Source organism: Eretmochelys imbricata, chromosome 15 (assembly GCF_965152235.1).
Source record: "Eretmochelys imbricata isolate rEreImb1 chromosome 15, rEreImb1.hap1, whole genome shotgun sequence".
NCBI lineage: Eukaryota > Metazoa > Chordata > Testudines > Cheloniidae > Eretmochelys > Eretmochelys imbricata.
This window is the reverse complement of record NC_135586.1, coordinates 5815631-5829405: the sequence shown is the minus strand read 5'-3', so window position 1 is coordinate 5829405 and position 13775 is coordinate 5815631. Positions and strand designations below refer to the sequence as shown.

General features: G+C 49.8%; 1 protein-coding gene across 3 annotated transcripts; it reads right to left on the bottom strand.

The window, feature by feature from the left end:
* Positions 1-668: 668 nt before the first annotated feature.
* On the bottom strand, positions 669-11221 carry LOC144275525 (protein DGCR6-like). 3 transcript variants are annotated; one of them, XM_077834858.1, is made up of 5 exons: positions 11024-11221; positions 10469-10629; positions 9669-9769; positions 6956-7096; positions 669-1827 (listed from the first exon to the last, which is right to left on the bottom strand). In XM_077834858.1, the coding sequence occupies exons 1-5, from the start codon at positions 11137-11139 to the stop codon at positions 1744-1746; spliced, it is 603 nt and encodes a 200-aa protein (XP_077690984.1). In that variant the 5' UTR covers positions 11140-11221; the 3' UTR covers positions 669-1743. The 3 variants fall into 3 exon arrangements, with proteins under 3 accessions (XP_077690984.1, XP_077690983.1, XP_077690982.1); XM_077834857.1 differs by having other exon boundaries at positions 10481-11184; XM_077834856.1 differs by having other exon boundaries at positions 10469-11183.
* Positions 11222-13775: the final 2554 nt, after the last annotated feature.

Below are 13775 nucleotides of genomic sequence, written 5' to 3'. Positions count from 1 at the left end.
GTTAATATCCCTCTTTGGGACTGGTTTATTAGTCAGTTCAAATAATCCACAACAAAAGTCCCCAAATATAGTCAAGTACTATGTGCACTGAAAATACCACATCTGGTCCCCTCATTCCAGTGTCTCATATGTAGGACACTGGCATCTTCTGCCACACCCAGGGTCTTCAATTCTTTCCTGTCCTTTTGCCAGGACAGCTACCACAGCCCTTCCAACTGGAATGCAACTCTGCTCTTCTCCACAACCTCTCTGCTGGCAGATTATCCTCACAGGGGAGCATCCCTCTGGCTCCAGCTCTCCAGTGTGATGTCAGCTGGCAAACCCCACCACTGCTCCCCTGCCTTCAGCCCTCTCTGGCCCCTGGCTTTTCCTCCCAGGCTTACAAGTCAGCAGCCTCTGCTGCTCTCTCTCTTAAGAAGGTCAACGAGCATTCCTCCCTGCTGCTTTCCTGCCTTTCTCCAGAATCACCTACAGCTTCTTTCAGGTCTTTGCAGCTCTCACCTGCCCCTTTCCTTCTCTTAAAATCCAAGTTGGAGGCAGTCGATCAGTCACAGGAGCACTGGCTCCTTTTCTCTTAAATGGCCAGTGCCATCTTTTGACAATACCAAAAGATTGGAACATCTGTTAGAGTAATCAGATAGCAGGAAATGAAAGCCAAGAGCCAGACATGAATTGCAGATGAATTATTTATTTCTAAACATTATGAGGCTGGCATTTTAAAGTAGCATGCAGTAACATAACCCTTAGCATCCCCCTGACAGGCTCCTATCAGACAAAGTGCACATCTGCCTTCACAGCCCCAGAGTAGGCAGGCACAGGCTTGGCTTTCTCCTTCAGGTGGGAGAAGAGAAGTGGCAACTCACAACGAAGGGAAACCTGTGTCGTTATCTGCCAAGAGGCTGCTTTGGGAAGGAGAGCTTACTCCAGCCAGATGTCTGCTTTTAAAAAGACCAGTTCCTGCCTTTGATACCAGAAGCTGTTAAATGCCATCCCATCATTTGCAGTTCTTTACCTGCAACACAAGCACCCCCTCACAGTAGCAAGGCAAGGCTGCATTTGAGATGGAGCAGCAAATACTGCTCACTACTCCAGATTGATCCACTCACACATCACGAAGATGTTGCAGCCCTTTGCCTGCTTTCCAGAAGGACCCACTCAGTTGGGCACTCTGAAAACACCTCCACGGCACTAACTGGCTGCCAAGATCATATCGAGCATGGTCTGGTCTCTGGTGTGTTAGTAAAGCCATGCCAACACTGCACATGGAAGAGGATTACTGGTCTCCTTGAGAAATCTTGTGCCTTACACATACCTTCCAAGTGCCCAGAAACTCTGTGTCTGGTCTTGTGGGTACATTTTCCACAGATCACATCACGCAAGAGCGTGGACTCTGGGCTGGATGGACACTGCATTGGCCACTAAAGAACTTAATTTTCTTATTCAGAGACCACAAGTTATTCCTCAACAGCTGTACTTGAGGAGCTGGGTAGCGAACAAATGGGGAATCAGAGTGGACGCCATGCGCTGAGGGGTGCAGGGTATAAAAGAAGCACAATGCTCTCCACTTGTCCCCTCTGCTCTTCATGGCCCCCAAAGAAAAGGACTCTAACAATTTTAGTTGTTTCTTCTACACTTGGTGACCAGTGGCTTCTCTCCAATGTTACAGAGCAAATGATGTAAGTAGCCTGTTCTTTAGTGTGACGTTCAGAGGGAGATTCTGGACAAAGAGGAGCTGTGCCCTACTCAGGGGAAAGCCTTCTCTGGTTGCAATTCCTTCTGCTGCAACTTCCGTATCAGCTCTAACAAGTTAATCTGTAAAGTCAGCTCCTGTGAAGGGAAAGACTTTAATGAAGAAATCAGACAGTCCCATTTCTCTGACACTGGCTGCTAGAAAGAGCTGCAGAGGGAGAACCTGGTCTGCAGCACACAGACTGTCAGTCACACTAGGGGAGTGAAAGGGAAAAACTGCCCATGCAGAACTAAGGCTTATTTTGGTTTAAACACATCCACAAAATATGAAGTACATCACCACATGAGATCTGATGCAAATCATCCCATTACAGCAGGGGTGGGCAAACTTTTTGGCCTGAGGGCCACATCTCAGTATGGAAATTGTATGGAAGGTCAGCTGGGGCAGGGGATTGGTGCGCATGGGGGCGATAACGGCTCCAGCTGGGGTGCAGACTCTGGGGTGGGGCTAGGGATAACAGGTTGGGGGTGCAGGAGGGTGCTCTGGGCTGGGATCAAAGGGTTTGGAGGGCGATCAGGGCTGGGGGCAGGTGGTTGGGACGTGGGGTGGCGCGGCTCAGTGGTGCAGGTGTGGCTCCTGGAAACAATGGCCCGTCCTCCTCCGGCTCCCATACAGAGGCGGGGCCATGCCATTCTGCACGCTGCCCCGTCCGCAGGCACTGCCCCCACTGGTTGTGGTTCCCGGCCAATGGGAGCTGTGGAGCTGGCGCTTGGGGCGGGGGCACTGTGTGGAGCCCCCTGGCTGCCCCTGCTTCTGGGAGCCATGCGGAGCTGCTGCACACGCAGAGCGGAGCAAGGCAAGAGTCGGGAAAGCTCCCAACCCTGCTCCCCGGCGGAAACTCGAGGGCCGGATTAAAAGGCCTGAAGGGACATAGTTTGCCGACCCCTGCATTACGAGGTACTGATGCTTTAAGACTCAACACTTTATGAAGGTTCTTTCCTTTTCCACTGCTTGTTCATCAATACACCAGGTGAGGGGGCACAGTGGCCTGTCGCCTTTGCAGCATGTATGGTACCAGGTGACACTTTCCATTAAAAACTTACAAGTTAAAATGCTCACAAAAGGAAAAGGTGATCACTGAGATTTAGGTCTGGTTGGGTTATTACTTGTACTCCCTTGGCAAACAACATTACTCAACTGTGAGGAGCTCCCCTGTAAAAACCACTATTATCCTCCTTCAAACCCCTTCTTATAAACGTCCTTTTCTGTGATACCTACAAAAAATTTGACAATGGTTAGGCCCCGGTATACTCAGACCGCTGCCAATAATGCAGTGTCAGTTTTCTCATACTCCCCTATCTGTCTGTCTCCATCTGTTGTTTCTTGTCCTACATAGATTGTAAGGTCTTTTGAGCAGGGGGCCATCTTTTTGTTCAGTTTTTGTAGCGCATGAGCACAGTGGGGTCCTGGTCCATGACGAGTTAGATCCCCTGGGGGACTAACTTGAAGGGGAAAGGAGTCCAGGAGAGCTGGCTGTATTTCAAGGAATCCCTGTTGAGGTTACAGGGACAAACCATCCCGATGAGTCGAAAGAATAGTAAATATGGCAGGCGACCGGCTTGGCTTAACGGTGAAATCCTAGCGGATCTTAAACATAAAAAAGAAGCTTACAAGAAGTGGAAGGTTGGACATATGACCAGGGAAGAGTATAAAAATATTGCTCGGGTATGTAGGAATGAAATCAGGAGGGCCAAATCGCACCTAGAGCTGCAGCTAGCGAGAGATGTCAAGAGTAACAAGAAGGGTTTCTTCAGGTATGTTGGCAACAAGAAGAAAGCCAAGGAAAGTGTGGGCCCCTTACTGAATGAGGGAGGCAACCTAGTGACAGAGGATGTGGAAAAAGCTAATGTACTCAATGCTTTTTTTGCCTCTGTTTTCACTAACAAGGTCAGCTCCCAGACTGCTACGCTGGGCATCACAAAATGGGGAAGAGATGGCCAGCCCTCTGTGGAGATAGAGGTGGTTAGGGACTATTTAGAAAAGCTGGACGTGCACAAGTCCATGGGGCCGGACGAGTTGCATCCGAGAGTGCTGAAGGAATTGGCGGCTGTGATTGCAGAGCCATTGGCCATTATCTTTGAAAACTCGTGGCGAACCGTGGAAGTCCCGGATGACTGGAAAAAGGCTAATGTAGTGCCAATCTTTAAAAAAGGGAAGGAGGATGATCCTGGGAACTACAGGCCAGTCAGCCTCACCTCAGTCCCTGGAAAAATCATGGAGCAGGTCCTCAAAGAATCAATCTTGAAGTACTTGCATGAGAGGAAAGTGATCAGGAACAGCCAGCATGGATTCACCAAGGGAAGGTCATGCCTGACTAATCTAATCACCATTTATGATGAGATTACTGGTTCTGTGGATGAAGGGAAAGCAGTGGATGTATTGTTTCTTGACTTTAGCAAAGCTTTTGACACGGTCTCCCACAGTATTCTTGTCAGCAAGTTAAGGAAGTATGGGCTGGATGAATGCACTATAGGGTGGGTAGAAAGCTGGCTAGATTGTCGGGCTCAACGGGTAGTGATCAATGGCTCCATGTCTAGTTGGCAGCCGGTGTCAAGTGGAGTGCCCCAGGGGTCGGTCCTGGGGCCGGTTTTGTTCAATATCTTCATAAATGATCTGGAGGATGGTGTGGATTGCACTCTCAGCAAATTTGCGGACGATACTAAACTGGGAGGAGTGGTAGATACGCTGGAGGGGAGGGATAGGATACAGAAGGACCTAGACAAATTGGAGGATTGGGCCAAAAGAAATCTGATGAGGTTCAATAAGGATAAGTGCAGGGTCCTGCACTTAGGACGGAAGAATCCAATGCACCGCTACAGACTAGGGACCGAATGGCTAGGCAGCAGTTCTGCGGAAAAGGACCTAGGGGTGACAGTGGACGAGAAGCTGGATATGAGTCAGCAGTGTGCCCTTGTTGCCAAGAAGGCCAATGGCATTTTGGGATGTATACGTAGGGGCATAGCGAGCAGATCGAGGGACGTGATCGTCCCCCTCTATTCGACATTGGTGAGGCCTCATCTGGAGTACTGTGTCCAGTTTTGGGCCCCACACTACAAGAAGGATGTGGATAAATTGGAGAGAGTCCAGCGAAGGGCAACAAAAATGATTAGGGGTCTAGAACACATGACTTATGAGGAGAGGCTGAGGGAGCTGGGATTGTTTAGCCTGCAGAAGAGAAGAATGAGGGGGGATTTGATAGCTGCTTTCAACTACCTGAAAGGGGGTTCCAAAGAGGATGGCTCTAGACTGTTCTCAATGGTAGCAGATGACAGAACGAGGAGTAATGGTCTCAAGTTGCAGTGGGGGAGGTTTAGATTGGATATTAGGAAAAACTTTTTCACTAAGAGGGTGGTGAAACACTGGAATGCGTTGCCTAGGGAGGTGGTGGAATCTCCTTCCTTGGAAGTTTTTAAGGTCAGGCTTGACAAAGCCCTGGCTGGGATGATTTAACTGGGAATTGGTCCTGCTTCAAGCAGGGGGTTGGACTAGATGACCTTCAGGGGTCCCTTCCAACCCTGATATTCTATGATTCTATGAGGCCTCTTAGACACTATGGTAATGCAGATCAATAATATTTCTGTATTTTTTAAAAAATAACTGTATGGAGGCATTTAGTAGAGCAAACTGGAACAGGAACGTGAGCTGATGGGTGCAGGAGGAGATTTATGGAAAACAATCGGTTATTTCTATTATGGCAGAGGCTGGAGATTCCAACCAAGAACTGTATCCTTTACCAAGTCCCTTTACAGTAGGCAGCTACACAGAGGTGATAGCAGTGATTTATAGATGAGGAAAGCAATCAGCTCACTATATGTTAGGTTTATTTTCTAGCTAAAGCAGACTAAAGTTTCAGGGTTGAGAGGCTCCTGGCATACACTTCTCATCTCAATGTAACCCACAGTAGAAGACTGTGGCTCTTTGTCCCTGTCATAAATATAAAGGGAAGGGTAAACCCCTTTAAAATCCCTCCTGGCCAGAGAAAAAAAATCCTCTCACCTGTAAAGGGTTAAGAAGCTAAAGGTAACCTCACTGGCACCTGACCAAAATGACCAATGAGGAGACAAGATACTTTCAAAAGCTGGGAGGAGGGAGAGAAACAAAGGGTCTGTGTGTCTGTCTATATTCTGTCTTTGCCGGGAATAGACCAGGAATGGAGTCTTAGAACTTTTAGTAAGTAATCTAGCTAGGTACGTGTTAGATTATGATTTCTTTAAATGGCTGAGAAAAGAACTGTGCTGAATACAATAACTATTTCTGTCTGTGTATCTTTTTTGTAACTTAAGGTTTTGCCTAGAGGGGTTCTCTATGTTTTGAATCTAATTACCCTGTAAGGTATCTACCATCCTGATTTTACAGGGGGGATTTCTTTATTTCTATTTACTTCTATTTTTGTTAAAAGTCTTCTTGTAAGAAAACTGAATACTTTTTCATTGTTCTCTGATCCAAGGGTTTGGGTCTGTGGTCACCTATGCAAATTGGTGAGGCTTTTTATCCAACATTTCCCAGGAAAGGGGGGGTGCAAGTTCTGGGAGGATTGTTCATTGTTCTTAAGATCCAAGGTCTGTAGTCACCTAGGCAAATTGGTGAGGTTTTTTACCAAACCTTGTCCAGGAAGTGGGGTGCAAGGTTTTGGGAAGTATTTTGGGGGGGACGACGTATCCAAACAGCTCTTCCCCAGTAACCAGTATTAGTTTGGTGGTGGTAGCGGCCAATCCAAGGACAAAGGGTGGAATATTTTGTACCTTGGGGAAGTTTTGACCTAAGCTGGTAAAGATAAGCTTAGGAGGTTTTTCATGCAGGTCCCCACATTTGTATCCTAAAGTTCAGAGTCAGGGAGGAACCTTGACAGTCCCTCTCTACTGGTTGGTTTACATAAGAAGTTTGAGCCTGCTGCTGTTTCCAGCCAGAGGACTTAGGCCATGTCTAGGCAGTGAGTTAGTGCGTGCAGCAAGCCAGGTTGTAGATCTACAGTTCGCCAGGTTGCCAAGCATTAATATGCCATGTAGACAAGCCTTTTGCCCTTTGGTTCATGCAGCTGAGCAAGGATCACACTTCTAACACTGGAGACAGAGTTCAAACCCTCTGTCATGTGGCTGGATGAAACAATGAGAATGGCTTCTGGTATTTTACCCTTCATTTCTAGGGGTTTTTTTAGCCATTTACTTGTAAGAGTACTGACAAATCTTGCACTCTCTGCTCACAGACCTGTGGGTTTGTGGTGATGTAAAATCCAGACACTCCAGCTTTCTCCAGCGTGCTCTGCTGGTCAACTACTTTTTGGTCCAGTTCCAAGACTATTTTCTCATCCATCAGTCGCTGTTCCTCTCGAATGCGCTGCTCCACAGCCTGAGAAATGAGAAAAAGACACTGGGATTCTAAAGCTAAAGAAGTTTAATGTTCTTCCTCTAGTTACTTTCCTATTAGCTTTTCTCCAGCCCCTGTCTAATGAAACCCAGAAGCTACTTTGATCCTTTGGAAGCTTTTAAAGGGGCCCAGGACCTGTTTGTACTCCCCAAGAATAGCTTATTCTCTGCATTTTTGAAGGACAAGAAGATAGGCTAGGCAGCACCATCATGGTGCCCACCACAATGCATGGGACAACTGCTCTCCTCATGAGGCTGTGAGTTAGAACACCAAGACCAGGTGCATATGTCTCTGCAGAGCAGGCCCTGGAGCCAATTTGTTCACAGACCTAATTCCCCAAATCCTGACTTTCTAACAGGAAGGCCAGTTCAGTCATGGCAACCTCTGCAACTACAAACTGATTCTTTGTGGGAACTGCATCTGCCTGGGGAGAGATCAGCCCTCAGTCAGGGTCCAGGGCCTCCTGAAGGGCCATGAGCAGGTTTCAGGGGGTCTGCCACAAATAACCAGAGAGCAGGGCTCGCGTTAGGTCGCTGGGGCCCAGGGCAGAAAGCGGAAGTCCCAGCCCCGTTACCCAAAGCTGAAGCCCAAGCAACTTAGCTTTGCGGGCCCCCTCTGTGGTGTGGGCCCCAGGCAATTGAACCACAAAATCTCAGGGCTGGAAGGGACCTCAGGAGGTCACCTAGTCCCACCCCCTGCTCAGAGCAGGACCAACTAAATCATCCCAGCCAGGGCTTTGTCAAGCCTGACCTTAAAAACTTCTAAGGAAGGAGATTCCACCACCTCCCTAGGTAACGCATTCCAGTGCTTCACCACCCTCAAAGTGAAAAAGTTTTTCCTAATATCCAGCCTAAACCTCCCCCACTGCAACTTGAGACCTTTACTCCTCGTTCTGTCATCTGCCACCACTGAGAACAGCCAAGCTCCATCCTCTTTGGAACCCCCTTTCAGGTAGTTGAAAGCAGCTATCAAATCCCCCCTCATTCTTCTCTTCCACAGACTAAACAATCCCAGTTCCCTCAGCCTCTCCTCATAAGCCATGTGTTCCAGTGCCCTAACCATTTCTGTTGCCCTCTGCTGGACTCTTTCCAATTTTTCCACATCCTTCTTGTAGTGTGGGGCCCAAAACTGGACACAGTACTCCAGATGAGGCCTCACCAATGTCGAATAGAGGGGAACGATCACATCCCTCAATCTGCTGACAATGCCCCTACTTATACAGCCCAAAATGCCACTGGCCTTCTTGGCAACAACGGCACACTGTTGACTCATATCCAGCTTCTCGTCCACTGTAACCCCTAGGTCCTTTTCTGCAGAACTGCTGCCTAGCCACTCAGTCCCTAGTCTGTAGCGGTGCATGGGATTCTTCCGTCCTAAGTGCAGGACTCTGCACTTGTCCTTGTTGAACTTCATCAGATTTCTTTTGGCCCAATCCTCTAATTTATCTAGGTCCCTCTGTATCCTATCCCTACCCTCCAGCGTATCTACCTCTCCTCCCAGTTTAGTGTTATCTGCAAACTTTCTGAGGGTGCAATCCACGCCATCCTCCCGATCATTAATGAAGATATTGAACAAAACCAGCCCCAGGACCGACCCTGCTTGCTACCCCCTAATGCCACCCCTGGTTTTTAATGTACTCAATATACAGGAAACCATTGTTGTGGCACAGGCGGGAGGTGGAATTTTTATAGCATGTTGGTGTGGCCTGAAATAAAAAGGTTGAGAACCCCTGTCCTATGTCACAAGAAAAGGTTTCTGAGATAAATAAGGGCATAACCTGAGCAAGGGAACAACCCCACGGGAGGCATTCTGGGAATTGGGCATGGTCAGTAAGCACACCAAGATTCCTAACCTGACTCTCTGCCTCTGCTTGGTCCTTGCCAGCTCTAATTTCTTAGGAGCGTAGCAGCAGAAGCACACAGCATTGTATTTCTTGTACTTCACTGATTAGTATGGAGGCCTTAACAGCAGTCAGAGCCATCCCTTGGGTAGGGCGAATTGGGGCGACTGCTCTGGGCCCCATAGGCCAGTGTGATTGGCTGGCATAGTCGGTCCCAGAGGAGACGAATCCGCCACTTCCATCCTGGGCCCCACAGGCTGGTGCGATTGGCCGGCGCAGTCGGTCAGTCCCTGAAGAGATGAATCTGCCTTGTGCCCCACACTCCCCTAGGGACGGCCCTGACAGCAGATCCACCATATTTACATCTGCAGTCTGCCACCAGAAGTGCACAGTACACAAATAATCAATTCCTTTCACCTCCTCTAGTGATTTCTCAGGATAGGCCCGTGGGAGTGGTAGTCTAGAGCACACAACAGGGTTTGATCATCATTACTTACTGACTGAAGATGGGGAGGAAAGAACTTTGTTAGGGCCTTTCCGATCATCAGATCAGGTCTCCAGACTGATTTCAGAACCAGCTTCAATGTTTGTGCCCTAAATTTAAATGTGGCTTCATTGTTTTTTACAAATGACAGACAGTACTGCAACGAGGTTGCTAGAGCTGTTCCTACCAGCTACAAATTGCAAGCTACAAAGTGCTAATGAAAGCCTCACCTCCAGCTCCCTCTGCTGAGCTGCTTTGAGAACTGGCAGGTTGTGAGGTTTGCAGGATTGCTGGGCCTCTTTGTGTCTGTGGAACATTTCTTGCTTGAGCACTGATTAACAAATACAAAGTTAGACTCTCCATCCAGAATGACAGTAGGCAAGGCATTTCCCCTATTCACAGCAGAAGGCTAGGCTTTGGAAGTTAAATATCTTATTCCAGAGAACTCTGCTTTCAATAATTCCACTGCAAGCAGCAGCAGAGCATCTCCAGGGGCAAGGAGTGGATACCCAAAGGCAAAAGTACAGAAGATCAACCACCACACAAATGTATTTATCAATGTGTTTGAATAGCAGAATTCGGTCCATAAGTTCTCAAGTCTCTTTGCTACCCACAGTAAGACTAAGTGCTTTAAAATGTGGCCACTAACGTAGCTCACGTTCCATTGAGGAATTATATTAATTCTTCAGTCTGCACAAGAACATTGGTTCTGCAGCATGGCCATATACACTGACAAGGACTGGAGCATTGCTCCCAACATCCCTGCCACAAGCACACACTCAATGAGGTTATATCTACTAAACGGCCACTCATGCTTGTACTGGGGCTGCCAGCCCATGAGATCAGGCTGCAAGACCCTGGGTTTTCCCAGCTATTAATCTCTGTACAATCTGACTTCCCCCTGCTCTCAGTGTCCAGAACTGAGCAGCTAGACTGCAAAGCAAAGGAACTACAAGTACCAGCTTCCTAGAAAGGAGGCGGGAGAGGGATCGGGGCTGGGCAGTGGCTCAGCTCTACCGGGGGCTCTCACCGCGGTGCTCACTGTGCAGCTTCAGCCGTTGGTTGTAAAGGTTTTTTTCCGTCAGGTGCTGGATCTCAAGCAGACCCTGGACGATCTCGAAGACGGTGCCATCTATAAGTGCCAGCGCCAGGTCACTGAGGATGGTGTACGATAAACGCTGCTGGCAGGAGCTGCGGAGAAAGGGCAAGGAAAGGGGTGCGGGGTCGGGGGTGGAGCGGACAGCGCCCAGGGCGAGTCCGGAAAGCCGGGGTGTGGGGCAGCCCCCTAGAGAGTCCCCTGTGCTGGAAACCAGGGCGAGCTCCCCGCAGGGAGCGGCCCGGCCGGAGGGCAGAGCAGAGGGCGCGTGAGGCTGCATTCCCGCACAGGGGGCTGGTCCTCCCCCCGGGGGCTGGTCAGCTACCGGGCCGCTGCCCCCCGCGGCCCCGCCCCCGGGCTGCGGCCAGAGGAGAGCTCAGCCGCGGGCCTGGCCGGACTGGCCTCGACACGCGCGGCGGGGAGAGGGGTTTCCGATCGCGACAGCGGGTGTCCATGAGGCGGGGGGCTCAGGCCCGGCGCCCCCCTCACCTGGGCAGCCCCTTCACCAGCGCCTGCAGCTCGGACAGCAGCTGGTAGTGCCGCTCCTGCTGCCGGGCCCGCTCCGCCGGCTCCTCGTAGCCGAGCCCGGGCCCGCAGCGCTCCATGCAGGGCGGACGGACTGACGCCGCGGGAACGCTCCGGGGACAACACTGGGCTGCTTGTGTGCGGCCGTGCGCGCTCTGGGCATGGAGGGAGGCTGTGCGTGGGGAACGTGCGCGCTCTGGGCATGGAGGGAGGCTGTGCGTGGGGAACGTGCGCGCTCTGGGCATGGAGGGAGGCTGTGCGTGGGGAACGTGCGCGCTCTGGGCAGGCGGGTGGGGGCTGTAGGGGCAGGTTCGCAGGGTGCGGGGTACCGAGCTGCCCGGAAGGCTCCTGGGTGGCCTGGACCCTGCGTGCTGTGGGGCTGCGGTCATGGGCGCTCTCGGGAGGTGGGGGGCAGGATCTCTGTGGCTGTCAGGGTTGGTAAATGCATTGAGGGGTGCTGGGAGCCATTGACCCAAACTGCAAACCCTGTAGATGATGGAAGCCACTTCAAGCCAGGGGGTGCAGCGGCAGCATCCCCAGCCCCCCTAGTTCCAGCCCCTGTGTGCGTTAATAGCCCAAAGTCACTTTAAAAGGAGCCTCAAACTAGACCAATCTATGTATTCAGGGTCTGGGAACATGCCGGGGGAGGGGGAGAGTCCCACAGGGAGGTGCTGACTGAGAGGCAGGTGCTGCATTCTGGCCCTGCACCAACCACTCTGCCACCGTGACGTGGTGTGACACTGCCCCCCCACCTCAAGTACAAGGCCACAGGTACCCTCTCCAGCACCCTGCAAATACCCCCATCCCAGTACACACACACATCCCTCCAGCACCCCCAAATACTCCTTCCAGCACCTGCCAATTGTACCCCCCCCCACAACTGTCCCCTAGGATTGCCAATACTCCAGGATTTCCCTGGAGTTTCCAGGAATTAAAGATTAATATTCAATTAAATATTATGTCATGTGATGAAACCTCCAGGAATATGTCTAACTAGAACTGGCAACGCTATCTCTTTGCTCCCCTCCTTCCCCTCCCCTACGCACTGTCATCTATTTGGGAACATGAAATATGCTAATATTTCTGGGCCTAGAAAAAAAATCCTGTGTAGTCTTTAGAGCCATCTACTGGTAGGTTCTCTGTTAGCTAGCTTGGTACATACTGACCTCTCTTGTGAACCAGTCTCACGACATGTGGTGACTGGGGACAACAGTGGGAAAACTACTTGGGTTAATTTAGTTAAACTGCAAGTGGGATGTGTCTACACTGCCACAAAACCCATTCGCCTCCCAGCAACAGGGTTGTTCTGGTTGAGAAGCAAAGTAACTTCTATCAATGGATGTCTAGAGAGCCATCAATGGGAGAAAATTTGTGCATGGGTGATATTAAAAAAAGTTAGCTACACCAGAGCAACTGTTGTGTATACACCAGGCTTCTGCCTATCTGCACAGTGACCTTGTTTACCTTTTCTTTTGTATTCTGGGCTCTTAAAGTGCCAGAAATTATATTTCTTGTAATAATTCTTAAGTAATTATATTTCTTTTAAAAATTCCTCTGATCAATGTCCCTTCTCTGTGTGAAATGAAATGTCAATTGACAGATACCAAATAATCTGTCACACTATGACATCCAACAAACAAAAACAACAAACAAAAACAATCAGAGAGCACAGAAGCAATCCTTTGAGGCTGTTTCTTGAACATTTGCTTTTCCTGCCTAATGAAATTGACATAACCTGAATCCAGAGAAAACTAAAATCAAATTATTTTTTGTTTAATGTTTCAGATTTGTGTTCTCAGTTACCATCCGTAGAGCTGATGATTTTAATATGTCAGATCTGATTTCAGTACGAATATCGACAAGGATTGCTGATGTTGAGGAATTTGCTGAGAAATGTAAACTGAATGCACCTCAGCACTAGGTATCTAATGTTCAGGTCTCTGACCCAGGGTTTAGCTTTCTGTGATTGTGCCATTTCAGCACAGGGAAGGAGTGTGGCTTTGGCCCCCCTTATCCAGGTCAGTAATTGTATGGACGAAGCTTGGACCTAGCTCAGGCTAGGGTAGCCCTCAGGTTTGCACCAACTCGTACCCTGATATGTCACTGCTGCAGTGTCACAGATTCCCTGAGATACATATTAGCCCTGGCCTCACCTTCTCCTGCCTGCAATCCAGCCCCTTCTTTTTCAAGCCTGTCCCCAACATGCTTCCTGCCTGCTGCATAGGCACAGTTAGCCCGGGTGATTGGCACTCAGAGCTGAGTATTGGTTTAGCCTAGCCTGGGATGTGAGGGTCCCCCACTGCAAGGCACTCCCGCATTACAGCATCCTCACTATTTCCGCACTAGCCCATGTGTGTCCATCTGGGTAGGGTTACTGTACATCTGGGTTTTCCCGGACATAGCTTCTTTTTTAAGCCTTCTTTCTCTGTCTGGGAGATTTTAAAAATAACAGGAAACTTCCGGGGGTTTTGCAGAGCAGACAAGCTGCCCCTCAGAAAGAGCCCTGATTGGTCCACTTCCCGATTGGTCCCTCCTCTGCATCTGCAGCTGATTGGTTCATACCCCAGCAAGCCACAGCTGCCCGATCCTGCCCACCCAGGCCCGAGCTCCCAGCCCTGTGGAGGGGGTCCTGCAGGGACACACTGACTGAGGGCTGTTGCTGCGTCCTGGGCAGGTGCCCTGCCACCATCACAGGGAGTGACACTGCCCCCCACCT

What these genes read in the sequence shown, in the direction of transcription:
- LOC144275525 (XM_077834856.1), bottom strand. Translation starts at nt 10,814, where the DNA reads ATGCAGCCTCACGCGCCCTCTGCTCTGCCCTCCGGCCGGGCCGCTCCC. An exon ending in GCTGCACAGTGAGCACCGCG is followed by an intron (nt 9,770 to 10,468) that starts GTGAGAGCCCCC and finishes TTTGTTAATCAG; the next exon opens with TGCTCAAGCAAGAAATGTTC. An exon ending in ACATCACCACAAACCCACAG is followed by an intron (nt 1,828 to 6,955) that starts GTCTGTGAGCAG and finishes TTCCCTTCACAG; the next exon opens with GAGCTGACTTTACAGATTAA.